Source organism: Mytilus trossulus, chromosome 1 (genome assembly GCF_036588685.1).
Source record: "Mytilus trossulus isolate FHL-02 chromosome 1, PNRI_Mtr1.1.1.hap1, whole genome shotgun sequence".
NCBI lineage: Eukaryota > Metazoa > Mollusca > Bivalvia > Mytilida > Mytilidae > Mytilus > Mytilus trossulus.
Window position 1 is genome coordinate 55,265,858 of NC_086373.1, and position 16,152 is coordinate 55,282,009.

General features: G+C 32.3%; 1 protein-coding gene across 2 annotated transcripts in view; it reads left to right on the forward strand.

Moving 5' to 3' along the window:
- Positions 1-549: 549 nt before the first annotated feature.
- LOC134727640 (uncharacterized) overlaps positions 550-16,152 on the forward strand; it is a 51,737-nt gene continuing 36,134 nt past the window's right edge. The window contains exons 1-3 of one of the 2 annotated variants that reach the window (XM_063592029.1): positions 550-819; positions 6,461-6,512; positions 13,847-13,911. In XM_063592029.1, coding sequence (XP_063448099.1) covers positions 13,880-13,911 — 32 coding nt within the window. In that variant the 5' untranslated portion in view covers positions 550-819; positions 6,461-6,512; positions 13,847-13,879. The remainder of the gene's footprint in view (positions 820-6,460; positions 6,513-13,846; positions 13,912-16,152) is intronic. The other variant, XM_063592023.1, reaches the window with a different exon arrangement.

Here is a 16,152-nt window from a genome sequence, read left to right on the forward strand (position 1 = left end):
ATTCTCCCTGAGATTGCACAATGGGTACGTTATACGTGTCTTGCTAAGGGATTTAATTGAAGTTCACATGAATACGGATTCAATGATGTCGAATTATTCACTTGCAAGTCACCTTGCAGTGAATCATAATTTATCATAATTTTTTCCCTAGCTTTATTTGACAAAATTGAACCATACTGGCTGCTGAAAGCTAATTATTATTTATGCCCACTATTTCACTTTCATCAATGGTTGAACAAAACAAAAATCATTACTTTAGTTTTTTTTATAACTCGTAGCAAGGATTGAGTTATACAAATCCTTGCTTGAAGCAGGTGCCCCTCAGTTCAGATAAAAATATCCAATTAAATTTTAATGCTATCTTATTTAGTTACTGTAATCAGGAACAAACATATATATTCCCAGCTGTAATTATATATTTTTTCAACTGCTAATAATCCTGGTACCTTTGATAACTATTATAATATATATCTCTGATAGAACACGAAGAACTAAAATTGGCCCAACGGCAAGATTAGATTATTAATAACGAACGACAATTCTGTGATGACTACGAATACAGTGATCGCACTACAATCTTGTGAAATTTATGGAATGTGTGTTGTATCAGTATGATTGATTTACAATGAACTTATTGCGAAAAAGTGGAATTTAAGTGTGAAAAAACTCGGATTTTTTTAAGTTAAGAACAGAATACTTAGTGGTGACATTCGCTACAATCACGCTGTGCATTGTGTATTGACCGTGACCTTGTTTCAGGTCATGAAAACATGTTGCCCGGATGTAAGGCACAAAATGGTATGACATCAAAGTTTGCAGGTAAAATTACACATTATATCTCAAACAGCTTGTACTGACAACAAAAGATCCTCTGACATTCAGTAACATTCAGTAATTCTGCTTAAGACAATATAGGTTTCACATCGAATGTACATCTAGTTGTTGTGAATCACACAAAATAAGAACTACAACACGTTGTTGTTTTTCAACTTGACGATTTTCACAGTTGATTTATCTATTTTTTTTGTATAACTATTACATCTGAAGCTGTTTAATTATTTCTTTGAAATGACTACTGTTTCAATATTATAATCACAGAGTAAGAATTTCAAATTATCTCATTATATTCTACCCGCTGTCAACTTCGAACAGTTTATTGTTTATAAATGTATACACATGTGATACACGTACATGTAGCATGATATGACTGTACATACACCTACATGTGGTGATGTTCCCTGAACGGTTATTTTAGTTTTTTTTCTGTAGCTTGAATCGTCAAATTCAGCTGATTTTTTTATCGTTTAATTTGGAAAGTGTACATTTTATCATCATGCACAAAAAATTACCGTAAACGTAATTGGCAAGAATTTTTACTGTTACACATCATGAAGGTACCCCCATTACTACCCTCTTACATACCAACCATACAGTTCTTGTCTGAGACTAATTTCGGAATCTGGGTTTGTTTGCCCTGATTCAGGTTCACACAACGAAGAGTATATTATTCAATAGCTAAGACATTAAGTAGGTTTTAGAACTGGCTAGTGCTGAAAAAACTTTTGTAGCAAACATGTACAGCAGTTGTCGTTTGTTTATGTAATATGTATGTGTTTCTCGTTTCTCGTTTTGTTTATATAGATTAGACCTTGGTTTTCCCGTTTGAATGGTTTTACACTAGTAATTTTGGGGCCCTTTATAGCTTGTTGTTCAGTTTGAGTCAAGGCTCCGTGTTGCAGGCCGTACTTTAACCTATAATGGTTTACTTTTTAAATTGTTATTTGGATGGAGAGTTGTCTCATTGGCACTCACACCACATCTTCCTATATCTATGTACATGAAGCAAAAAATTCAGATATTTTTTTTAAGGAAATGGCTATCTTAGTCTCTAAAACAACCTCTGCACCTAGTGGGGGTACATAATGTACATGTATCTTCATGGCGAATACATGTAACAGTAAAAATAAAAAATGGTGTATAACAATAAAATGTACAATTTTTTTTACAATAAAAATATTGACTGATTTTGACAAATCACGTTATTTTTTTCTCTAAAAATATAGTTAAAAAAATTAATTGATTCAGGGGATGAATCAAGATAAGGGTATTTGGACAAATAACAGTAAAATCTTAAACAGGTTTACACAAGTGGTAGCCAAAAATGACCGTTTGACGTCTGATGGTAAAAGGCATTCCTACCCTCAGTACATGGCCAATTGCTTTTAAAGAAATGAGCATTAACCAACTGCTCAAAGAATATAGAATTTACAAAATTACATTAATGAACAGATGAAGTGAAAAAAGAAAATATTGTGAATAAAGAACCTGAAAGATAGTATCACATAAAAAAAGGACACATAAAAAAAGGACATACATACATGTACATAAATGTTTTATTTTACTATTAAGAGAAAAACAAGATGTTCTGCCAAGTACATCTACATGTATGTATTGATGCTTTCATCAATTGATCATGGCAAGATAATTCAGTGTAGGACACAGCGGGTCGCCTGATCGCCAAATGCGACCAAAACCTTGCTTGGGCAATTAGAAACTGTAAAAAGATAGATAGTTACTGACCCAAAAATAAATCATTGGGCGAGTGCATTATTATTCTCAAAATCATAATTACTCCTATAGATAAAACACCCCAACTTTGGAACAATCATTTTCAGATATCCTCTGGTCACATCGTTGAAACGTACAAGTTGAGGAGGTGTTCCATAATTGGAAGGATATACATATATATATATAAGAAGAATAAGTGCAATAGAATATTAACATGGCTGATGACAAACATGTCGTGCATGATATTGCTTGTTTAGTGGATCAAATAAGGCTTTACTGGCAATGGTGATCGCTAAACAAATTGTGTTTTATAAAAGATAACGACAGTCATTGACAGTAAAATCTCGGAAAACCAACTAAACCAAACAAGTACAAGGGAATTATGAAAAGAACTCCAATCACGGATACAAATGAGAAGCTGTAAAAATATTTTCACGGAACCCCCAAGGACAGAAACAAGTGATAAGAAAATATTGCGTTTACAAAATGTCTTTTGATTTTGTTTTGCACTGACATTTTGTACTAAAATACAAACTTTGAAATGACTGACTGGATAGAATATCGCAGAAATTCTCAGTACTAATTTTAATATATCAATTCGCAGCAAACTGTACATGTTTAATTTTAAACGCAACAACAAAATCTTCAATAATGAGCACTACATCACTATGCAACCGAAACCGGTAATGGAACTTCACTTCTGACTACTCTCATGGACCCTATATTGATCTATATTATAAATATACATATATAGGCACTAGACAGTGAGGTTTCATGTGTTTTTTTTAGCTCACCTGGCCCAAAGGGCCAAGTGAGCTTTTCTCATCACTTGGCGTCCGTCGTCGTCCTGCGTCCGGCGTTAACTTTTACAAAAATCTTCTCCTCTGAAACTACTGGGCCAAATTTAACCAAACTTGGCCACAATCATCATTGGGGTATCTAGTTCAGAAATTGTGTCCGGTGACCCCGCCAACCAACCAAGATGGCCGCCATGGCTAAAAATAGAACATAGGGGTAAAATGCAGTTTTTGGCTTATAACTCAAAAACCAAAGCATTTAGAGCAAATCTGACGTGGGATAAAATTGTTAATCAGGTTAAGATCTATCTGCCCTGAAATTTTCAGATGAATCTGACATTCCGTTGTTAGGTTGCTGCCCCTGAATTGGTAATTTTAAGGAAATTTTGTTGTTTTTGGTTATTATCTTGAATATTATTTTAGATAGAGATAAACTGTAAACAGCAATAATGTTCAGCAAAGTAAGATCTACAAATAAGTCAACATGACCAAAATGGTCAGTTGACCACTTTAGAAGTTATTGCCCTTTATAGCCAATTTTTAACCATTTTTCGTAAATCTTAGTAATCTTTTAGTAAAAATCTTCTCCTCTGAAACTACTGGGCCAAATTAATTGAAACTTGGCCACAATCATCATTGGGGTATCTAGTTTGAAAATTGTGTCCGATGACCCCGCCAACCAACCAAGATGGCCGCCACATCTAAAAATAGAACATAGGGGTAAAATGCAGTTTTTGGCTTATAACTCAAAAACCAAAGCATTAAGAGTAAATCTGACACGACGTAAAATTGTTGATCAGGTCAAGATCTATCTGCCCTGGAATTTACAGATGAATTGGATCATCGGTTGTTAGGCTGCTGCCCCTGAATTGGTAATTTTGAGGAAATTTTGCTGTTTTTTTTGTTATTATCTTGAATATTATTATAGATAGTGATAAACTGTAAACAGCAATAATGTACAGCAAAGTAAGAACTAAAAATAAGTCAACATAACCAATATAGTCAATTGACCCCCTAAGGAGTTATTGCCCTTCATTGTAAATTTTTAATAATTTTCACAAAATTTGTAGATTTTCACCAATATTTTCCACAGAAATTACTGTTATAGATAGACATAATTGTAAGCAGCAAAAATGTTTAGTAAAGTAAGATCTAGAAACACATCACCATCACCAAAACACAATTTTGTCATGAATCCATCTGTGTACAATGTTTAATATTAACATAGACCAAGGTGAGCGACACAGGCTCTAAAGAGCCTCTAGTTTCATTTTTTATGACTCAACACGGAAAAAAATTTGGGTAAAATAATTGGGCTACCAATTGGCATTTTGGGCCTGTGAAGTTATTTTTTAACTGACTCAAAAAAAAAATTCCGGCCAGCCAACTGTCCTACACTGATAATAATGATAACAAAATCAAATATCTATGAATAACTGTTTGCAACAATTTTAGATAGTCTAGAGTACACCATGGTAGTTGGTCATGAAAGGACTTAGCTTCATGAACATGATGAAGACGCAAAATATTGCAATCAACTAAACCAAAATAAACTTTATAAAAACAGAAAGGGAAAAAATCCCGGATACATGTAGCATTGAACAAAAGTATTTTTGACCATTCACACAGTAGTTACTGTCCTATCTAATATTGATTGGTTGAATGAGCTTGACAATGTCTAGAGATAGTACACAGGAACTTGAATCAGTTTTTGCCACAGGAACTTGCAAAACTATGGATTGCTGTTTCTAGTCATGCTATTACAAAATGTATTTATAATGCATGAGACTTAGATTTAATTAAATATGTAAAAGCATACATACATGTATGAATTAACAATGCAGAGACCACACTATGCTTCCCTAAACATAGTAGATTTATTACTGCTCTTCATTAGCTGGACAAGAAGAATATTGCTTAAGTTTAGTTTGTGCATGTAGAGTGGTGGCTTACTATATGTACACCAGTGGTTCTTAGTTCCAATTCCAGCTGGTACATGTACATGTACATTATACAATAATTAATTTTGGAAGGCACATCATGCTCTCTGATTACAAAATTGGCGCCATACAAAAAACTCGCAGTGAAAAAAATGATACCTTCATAACAATACATGTATAGGAGGTACATTAGGTAGTGATGAAGATATCATCTTTACAGTATTGTGACTTGAGGAGTATAGTTATGATTCCCAATATCTTTGATAGTGGAATACTCATTTTGCTCAAATGGTAGAGAGGTGCCTTACTATTTCAGGCGACCAAGGTTCAATTCCTGGCTGGAACAGTAATTAGGAACTGTAATTAATTATATTTGAAAATTTGCTACCCGTTTATAAAGACATGAATGATGACAGACCAAAAATTTAAACATACAATGGTATTCAACCAAACCATCCAAAACTTATACTTGTACTTAAGTATAACATACATTAATAAATAGCTGCGCCCTTCGTCTTTTGGAGAGAAGTTTTATGCCATTATCATAAATAGTTTCTGGGATATGGCACACTTTTTTTTTAACAAAAAACTTGGTAACTCTTAAAATTTTTTTTTGAATCATCACCAAAAAATATGCAGATCTTAAGATTATAATAATATAACTTATAATATGATTTATAATATAACTAAGAAGTGTGTATAAAGTACATTATTTAGCAATAATCATAAATTGATTTTGAGATACAGTGAAAAGTTTAATTATAGGACCACCAAATTTTTCTAGGACCAAGAGTGAATACCAATTATACAGATGATTTCTTTTTATGGCCCTGCCACTAAGTGGTCAGAAACATTTTACCCATGTCCAAAATTCCGTAATTCAGTTATTCTGTAATTCCGCAACAAACCATTATACAGACTGTTTTTCAAAACCGCTTCAGATATTGGGCTGATCTATGGAATGTAAGTTTTCCATGATGAGTTACAGATAAAGTTCAAGTTTTAAGTTTCATTCCACTCGGCTAATTTTTGCTGTTATTTCGGGGTTTGGACTTTGATAAATTTTTGAAAATCAACCAACTTACATGTGTATGTGTATAGTACAGTCATGTTGTTTAACACTCACTAATCAAACTTTTACTCTTACTTTGAAAGGTTAAAAGACAAGTATAGCACAGAAGTTTGTACAGAATGAAAATAACTTAAGGTACATGTGATATGAGGTAGATTTCTCCTCTCCTTATATTGAATTAAACCCCTATTAGTTGGTCAACAACAACAATTCTTTATTTTAAGAGGGTAACATAGTTAGCTATATAACTAATCATCCCTGAACTTCCTTAGGTTATACATTGTACTCATGAACTTCTAAAGTTTATACTTCTGATTATACTCATGAACTCCTCAGGTTATACTCCTCACCTGAACATCCTTAGGTTTTATTCCTAAACTTCCTCAGATTATACTCCTGAACTTGTCTATTGGGTATACAACTGAAGTTCCTCAGGGTTATCATGGTTATACTACTGAACCTTTCTTAGTTATACTCCTGAAATTGCCCTGGTTATACTCCTGAACTTCTGAAGGTAATACTCCTGAAATTCCTCACCCAGTCTCAGGTTATACTCCTGAACTTCCTAAGGTTATACTCCTGAACCTTCTTACTTTATACTCCTGAATATCCTGAGGTTATACGCCTCAGATTTAATATACATGTGTACCCCTGAACTTCCTTAGGGTAATCTGGTTATACTACTGAACATCTTAGTTTTTACTCCTGAACTTTATTTAGGTTATATACTCCTGAACTTTCTAGGGTTATACTTCTGAACTTTCTAAGGTTATACAGCTAAACTTCCTTAGGTAATACTCCTGAACTTCTTTAGGTTATATTCGGATAACTCCTGAACTTTCTAGGGTTATACTCCTGAACTTTCTAAGTTACTGCTGAACTTTCTTAGGTTCTTAGGTTATACTCCTGAACTTCCTTAGGTTATACTTCTGAACTTTCTTAGGTTATACTCCTGAACTTCCTTAGGTTATACTCCTGAACTTCCTCAGCTTATACTCCTGAACTTCCTTAGGTAATACTCCTGAACCTCCTTAGGTTAAACTCCTGAACTTCCTCAGGTTATACTCCTGAACTTTTTAGGGTTATACTCCTGAACTTTCTAGGGTTATACTTCTGAACTTTCTAGGGTTATACACCTGAACTTCCTTAGGTTATACTCCTGAACTTCCTTATGTTATACTCCCGAACTTCCTCAGGTTATACTCCTGAACTTCCTCAGGTTATACTCCTGAACTTCCTCAGGTTATACTCCTGAACTTCCTCAGGTTATACTTCTGAACTTCCTTAGGTTATACTCCTGAACTTCCTTAGGTTATACTCCTGAACTTCCTCAGGTTATACTCCTGAACTTTTTAGGGTTATACTCCTGAACTTTCTAGGGTTATACTTCTGAACTTTCTAGGGTTATACACCTGAACTTCCTTAGGTTATACTCCTGAACTTCCTTATGTTATACTCCCGAACTTCCTCAGGTTATACTCCTGAACTTCCTCAGGTTATACTCCTGAACTTCCTCAGGTTATACTCCTGAACTTCCTCAGGTTATACTTCTGAACTTCCTTAGGTTATACTCCTGAACTTCCTTAGGTTATACTCCTGAACTTCCTCAGGTTATACTCCTGAACTTTTTAGGGTTATACTCCTGAACTTTCTAGGGTTATACTTCTGAACTTTCTAGGGTTATACACCTGAACTTCCTCAGGTTATACTCCTGAACTTCCTTAGGTTATACTCCCGAACTTCCTCAGGTTATACTCCTGAACTTCCTCAGGTTATACTCCTGAACTTCCTCAGGTTATACTCCTGAACTTCCTCAGGTTATACTTCTGAACTTCCTTAGGTTATACTCCTGAACTTCCTTAGGTTATACTCCCGAACTTCCTCAGGTTATACTCCTGAACTTCATTAGGTTTTACTCCTGAACTTCCTCAGGTTATACTCCTGAACTTCCTTATTTTAGACTTCTGAACTTCCTCAGGTTATACTCCTGAACTTCCCTATTTTAGACTTCTGAACTTCATCAGGTTATACTCCTGAACTTCATCAGGTTATACTCCTGAACTTCCTTAGGTTACACTCCTGAATTTCCTCCGGTTATACTCCTGAACTTTCTAGGGTTATACTCCTGAACTTTCTAGGGTTATACTTCTGAACTTTCTAGGGTTATACTCCTGAACTTCCTTAGGTTATTATCCTGAACTTCCTTAGGTTATACTCCCGAACTTCCTCAGGTTATACTCCTGAACTTCCTCAGGTTATACTCCTGAACTTCCTCAGGTTATACTCCTGAACTTCCGTAGGTTATACTCCTGAACTTCCTTAGGTTATACTCCCGAACTTTGTTAGGTTATACTCCTGAACTTCCTCAGGTTATACTCCTGAACTTTCTCAGGTTATACTCCTGAACTTCCTTATTTCAGACTTCTGAACTTCCTTAGGTTATACTCCTGAACTTCCCTAGTTTAGACTTCTGAACTTCATCAGGTTATACTCCTGAACTTCCTTATTTTAGACCTAATTGTCCCTACTGTATCTTCATTGGAACTTATGTGATTTTTTCATTGATTTAGGCTTTGATTTTAAATTTAATCATGTATGTAATTTAAAGAAATCTATCATGACTATCCGTTGAGATACAGACTTTTGTCTTTATCTGGCTTCTGACATTGGTTTTGTAGTCTCAAGAACAATGTTTCAAGAAAGAGTTATTCTTCTGACCAGAGAAGTTATATAAGATTTTACACAACCTATTTAAATGGCCATTGAGACCAGTGTTTTCCTGTCATTTCAGATCAGATATCTCTGTTAGGAGGGAATCAATAATCAATTTTCTGTTATGTCTTTATGACTGCTCATTGTGTGCGAAAATAGCAAATATATAATTAGTTGTATGACATTAAGATAGGGTAATTGTGATTTTAATGAAATTAAAGACCGCAGTGATTAAGTCATTCTGTAAACAGGATAAGTCACATGTATACATAGATTGGTGATGTAAAAAACGACTTTATAACAGATCTTCGTGATTTTGATGATCATGATCATATGATGATGAATATTGGTAATGGAGTTAAGATTTTTTTTTTTGGTTGATTAACTAAATAAAGACAGAGAAATATTATCAAATCTTTGCAAAAATGATAATTATGTAACAAGAAATAGAAGTTTTTTAATAGAATAGATTCATAGAATGTTCAATTGGAATTCAATATTATATATATATATAAAGTGTCTAGAAAATCAACATATTATTTTACGTAATAATTGCATTTCTGCTCACATGACTTATGAAGAACTCAGGTCAAACTGTATGTTGATTTAAAAAAAATAAAATCAATCAATTGGGAAAAGTATAAATCGGCCAGAATTTGAAAATAGATTTTACCACTGCATTTAGTGTGATACAGTATTTGTTCTCTCCAGACAGTTATTTTTATAGAAATTTAAAACTTAATTGTAGAGGGTGGAAAAATATTGTATTACAAAAAAATCGGTCATGACATTAGTTGATTCTGTTTCCCTTCATGCCCTTAGGATTTATATACATTATATATACATTTGTAGGCATATTTTGTGTGATTTTATTCAATAACCTGCTCAAAAGATCATGTTTTTTTTTATATACTACAGGATCATATATATATATCATTTGATTGATTTATCAATTGATACACAATTAAGACTTTTTTTGACATTTAAAATAAAAACCCAAATGATGGATCTGAAACTTTGTCAATTCATATATATATATATAGTGTTAAGCTTTATATATACCAAGTACCGAGCTTGGTGCTAGTGAATTATATTCCAAGAAGCTATGGTTTTGAGTTGCTGAGAAAATGGGACAAAAATGTCTTTGCAAATTGTATAGTAATCAATGGTAATTGAAAGAACAACGAAGTCAATGCCTTTTCAACTATTATAATTTGTAAACAATAATGTTAAAACTCAAAATATCTAATTCAATAAACAATCTTATTGAAAATTACAAATCTTTTCTTTTTTGATGAAATTACATTATGTTACTAGATTTAATTCAGTCATGTAAGTCTTGATCTATTTAGAATGATTTTCAAAAAGATAATTTTCTGCAAAGGCCCACAACCCTGTACAGCCTTTGGCAATGAGCGAAACCCTTACCATACAAAGCCAGCTATAAAAGGCTCTGGCCTGAAAAAATGGGAAACAACTCAGTTGAAAAAGCTAACGGCCTGTTTTACATAAGAATAAATGAAAAAACAGACAGCAACTAGTGACAACCACTCACTTTCAGTCCAAGCTTAGGACAGGTACACATGTATACACTACAGAATGATTAAACATGATTTTGAGCACTCAACTCTCCCCTAATCTTGGATAACGTCATAATAAAATAACATAGAACAAGTTATTGAAATGAGTTGGAAAGGACTTGACTATCAGATTGGTACATGTAGGAAGGAAAAAATTTTTTTTCATGTCTTTTATATACATAAATTGTCATCCATGAACGATAAAGATACTTTTGGTCCTTATTTAACTGAAATGCACTCAACTACATGCATTTTTATGTAATTAGTAATTTTGTATTTATTGGGACTTTAATTGCTGTAAAACCTCTGCAAACTTTCATTTATATAAAAGTGTGGGAAGTTTAATTTCATATAGATATAAACATGATATACACTCAGCTGAAAAAAAACTATCAAGAGGTCATTCACCTTTTATTAGTATATATATATATATATATATATAGCTATAGAAATAAACAGATGTTTTCCGAGACTTGGATACAAGGTTATGTTTATAGTTTGGCTGCTTTTATTTTTATCTTGCTTGCATACAGATAGCAAGAGTACATAGTGTAATATTTATGTTTATATTACATTGATTTCATATTTGTCTTTTATCTGGATCAGTTGATATTTTACGTTAGAGTGGAGTTAATTGTGTCCATACATATCAGTGTTTTCTGCCAAGAAACTTGAATAAGACCATTTACCTTTTTATAACCTATATATATAACATGTATAAAGAATGTTTCACTTGTTATATATCATATAGAGGATGCTATTCTTATTATTATCCCTGCTGTAGGTAGACAGATTTTCCTTTGATTTCATTCCCATCAGAATCTGATACCCCTGATATTGAGTTTAGGGTTTATAGTTTATAAATATGCACATGTTCCACTGTTTGATAATTGATCAGAATGATAAACGAAAATGATTGCTCTACTAAATTGATTGAAATTTCCATTAAAGGGAATAAACCTCATACAAGATAGAGTTGTGTACCTTGGTTTAAGGTTAAACATCTCCTGATTTTTTATTGCAAGAAATTATGGAGTTTCCTACCATACATGTAGCTGAGGGGGGCTTTAAAGTATACCCTTGTCAATCTATCTGTCTGTCTGTCCTTAAGGTCGGAAATTGATTTCCCTTCTCTAACTTTAGTTTGCCTAAACCAAATGTTATGAAACTTAAAAACACACTACTTATTTCCATAAAATTTAGATCAAGTTTGAATTTGTGTGGCGTCACTCTTATTTTCTAGAGTTATGTCTCTATTTTACAAAAGGAAAAAATGTTGATTTTTTTTCATTTCTGTTCTTTAATTAAAGTTTGCCTCAATCATGTATATCTCCATATAATACCAATTCTGAAAAAAAATAATAGGAGAGCTAGTGGGTGTTAATCTTTGAAAACAAGATGTTAAAAAAGTGCATTTTATCCATGTTATATATATATACATTTTTCTTTGTTTTTTATGATTAATGTTTATTTCTTATGAAAGATGTAAAAAAACAAACCATTTCAGAACATTAAAATCTGTCTGAATGCCAAGATCACATTGTAATATTCTAAAACTATATGTGTGAGAACTTATTCTTACATTGTAAATAGTCACGATACTTAGTGTAAATTACTGTATTTCCTACATAAGGGAATGAATTCATTAAAGACTTAATTCATTACTTAATTCAGAATACATTTTAGAATGTCTAGCTATTCTTAAAATTAATGTGAACATTTTTTTTAATGTACATTCTTCTTAGTCTCGTTACGTCAGAGATTGCAAAAAGTAGCATGAGTATTATATAGTATTGTTGAAGGCCGTACAGTTGCCTAACATCCACTTCATTAGAACTTTGATGGAGATTTGTTTTATTGGCTTGCATACCCCTTCTTCTTATTTTCATATGTGTCGTATAATTGGTATCATGTCGTCTGCGTCAATGTCTGCGTTGTCGTCCGAAGACGCATTTAGTTTCCAGACAATAACTTTTGTTTAAGGGAATGGATCTCTATAAATTTTTACCAGAAGGTTTAATAGCATTAAATGAAGGTTTGAATTGATTTTAGGGATTATGGTTCCATTAGTGTTGGAATTGGGGGTCTCTAAGAAGCATTTTTGTAGTTTTCAAACAATTACTTGTGTTTAAGTGTATGAATCTCTTTGAAATTATACCACAAGTTTCCATACCATGAAGGGATGGTAAGTATTGACTCTGTTGGTTTTTGCTCAATTTTTTGGGGAATTAGGGGCAAAAGAGCCAAAAAAGGGGGAAAACTAGGTTTTTCTGGACAATTAAGATAATTTAAAAGCAGTGTAAGTGAGGCAATTCAAAAACATTAAACATACAATGTTGGTTATATTCTGATTTACCTTCCTTACACTACTTGTAAATTATTTAAAAAGAATTGTCAGGTTTTGGACTAATTGCAAAAAAAAGGGGGGTGGTAGCAGTTTTCATTTTTTTCCCAAAATTTCTCAAATTCCAAATTTTTGAAAAGATTGAAGAAGAAATCTTTAATTACACAATATTACGCAATAGATTTTAAAATTTTGACATTTGTTTTGTGTCAGAAATTCATATATTATGTCAAAAATTTTATCACATTCCAAATTCAGAGCTGTATCAAGCTTGAATGTTGTGTCCATACTAGCCCCAACTGTTCAGGGTTTGACCTCTGCAGTCGTATAAAGCTGCGCTCTGTGGAGCACCTGGTTTTAATATATATCTCTTTGTTTTCATAAAAAAAATCATATTTTATCATACCATGGTCTTTTATAACTCTCTATATAAATATAGAATATGGCTTTTGCATTGTTGTTCAATGTTGCAGGCCATCATAATTACCTGACCTGTTTCATTTGCAAACATACCACATCTTCTTATTTATACATAACATGTATAGTGATGTCATTTAATGCTAGAGAAATTGAATTATCAATACTGGACACTAGCTACCAGTATCAGTTTATGCTTTGGTCCATATAGATATAAAAAAGAAGATGTGGTATGATTGCCAATGAGACAACTCTCCACAAAGGCTTATTTGAGACGTGCAAAATTTTGACATACCTGTTTATATGTTTGTATTCATGGTATGAACATGATCAATGAAAGTTAGTCAAATGTTGAAATAAATGACTGATGAAATTATAATACATTTATATATAATTTGTATTAATTTTCATTTCAGGTATCTAGAGAGATACTGAATTGTTTCACTGTTATGGATTTATCCAGTGACCAGTCACCCCTAAGGTAATACTATAGCCAAAATCAATATTTACAGCTAAATATATATATGTATGTTACACTGGCTATTTAGGACATTGAACTTAAGTATTGCTATTTTGCAATGATCTAAATCATTTTTATCAGGCATTGTATGTATTGATTGGATTACGTCACAACACTTTTCGGTGCTATGGGAAAAAGCTATATATACAACCCTTTACATTGAAAATTGACCCCCCCTTTTTAAATGTCATTATTTCAATTTATGGTAGCATTTACCTACTTAATATAACCATAACACAGCCATAATTATTGAAAATAAAAAGTCATATTCTTTGTACCTTGCCTTTAAGAAATTTGACGCCTAGATCCCTGTAAGATACCAGAATTTTAAATTAACATAACTTTTAAATTTCTTCCTTAAGTTATAATGCTAATAGATGGAAGTATTTGGAATGAAAATGAAGATAATAAAACTTTTTTCCTTAGTCATTTTATGTTGACCCGGGCCTCAGCTGCCCCTCTTGCCTGAGACTTGTTGTCTCTTAATTAGGAATCTTATTTTATTGCCTAATTGGAATTTGACCGTGGATTCGTACCCTCTAATTCTTAGTGGAAAATAACAGAACCTTCATATGATTTTTTTCCAGCAATATTAATAAACTGATCATGCCTTTACTAGATGCATGTGTTATCAGGTTTTTGAGTGGACTCTTAGAGTTTAAGAAATCCAGATTTAAAGGTTAAATATCGTGTATTTTTTACCAAATCAAATCTAAGGAAGTGATAAGTCCTACAGGGAAAACTATAAATAATTCAGTTGTAATTAATATGATTTGACATAAACAAATAACTTTTTACATGTCATGTTTGTTTTGTTATAGTATTGAATTGATTACATTAAAGTGCATTTAAAACCCACAATAAATGCCATTTTAACTATCTTTTTTTACATACATATTAGGCCATTAAAAACTTTAAAAGAACAATTTTTTTGTTAAGTACATAGTTTGAAAGGGTAAATCACTTTTCAAAAATAAAATAAAACTTTTTTTTTTTTACATTCACTTAAATTTAGACATTAAAATAAAGAAGTTTTATGTGCCTTTTAAAAGTTGTGTGTATATTGTACATGTACATGTATACTCCTACACAAGTTGATCCCTCAGTGTATTGAATGTGCTTTTCCATATTTAACAGATCAGGTCCAAATGTTTAAATAGTTATGATGTAATACATGTAATCAAAACAACCCAAAACAAATAGGAACATTTTTAAAGACTGTAGGGAATTGATTTGCATTTGAATTTCATTTATGACAAATTCATGTTTTAGATTTCCATCAGTTTGATGATTTAATACAAAATTGAACAATATTTTGGTTCAACAATGTATGTTAGTAATTATTATTTGTAAGTACTAAGCATTCAAGCATAGTATACATGATATTTAATGATACATGTATGTACCAGTCAGTTGGTTAATAAGCAAGTGCAAAAAGTGAAATGTTGGAAAAATTTTCTGTTTATCTCCCTTTGATTTTTGGATAGAGAAGTTGTAATTCTGGCCACTTTTTGTCATTAACTCACATCCAGAAATCAACGCCACTTTGCTCATTTGAATATAATACTAATAAAATTGGATACGGGTCATGGAAATTATATTCAAATGATAGTGATTTTTGAAAAAATGTCTATTTTAACTTTAAATTAAGTGATAGACAGGTTGCCGGGGCAGAAAATAAATATACACAACAATATACACCATTTAAACAAAACATAATGACTGTCGTTGCAAAAATCAAGGTTCCAGAGCTATTTTGAAAATCAAAGCGAGAGGCTTTTAACATTGCAGTATATCATACAGGCTAAAATGGCTGAAACGTCAAATTTGCAAACTTCGTGTTAAAAATTGGCTAACAAATTCATTAGAAAAATAAGTTGCTGGGGTGAAACGTGAAACTTGGATGTCCAAAGAATAAGCAAGTCCAAACCTTGTATGTGTAGTCGTTAAACTCTAGGTTCCCACGTACAAATGACGTAAAGTTAAAATTCCAATATTTTAAGAAGAATAAACTCACGAGAACACGAAAAATTCACTTAATTCGCGTTCATTGTTTTGATTTTGACCGCCTGACAACTTTACGGAAATATCAGAATGATTATAAACAAGGACTCTGTGACGGGCAACTTATAATATCTGTGTTTTAAAGATTTTAACAATATCAAGCCAGTCTTGTTCAAACTATAATCAAGTGGTACAATT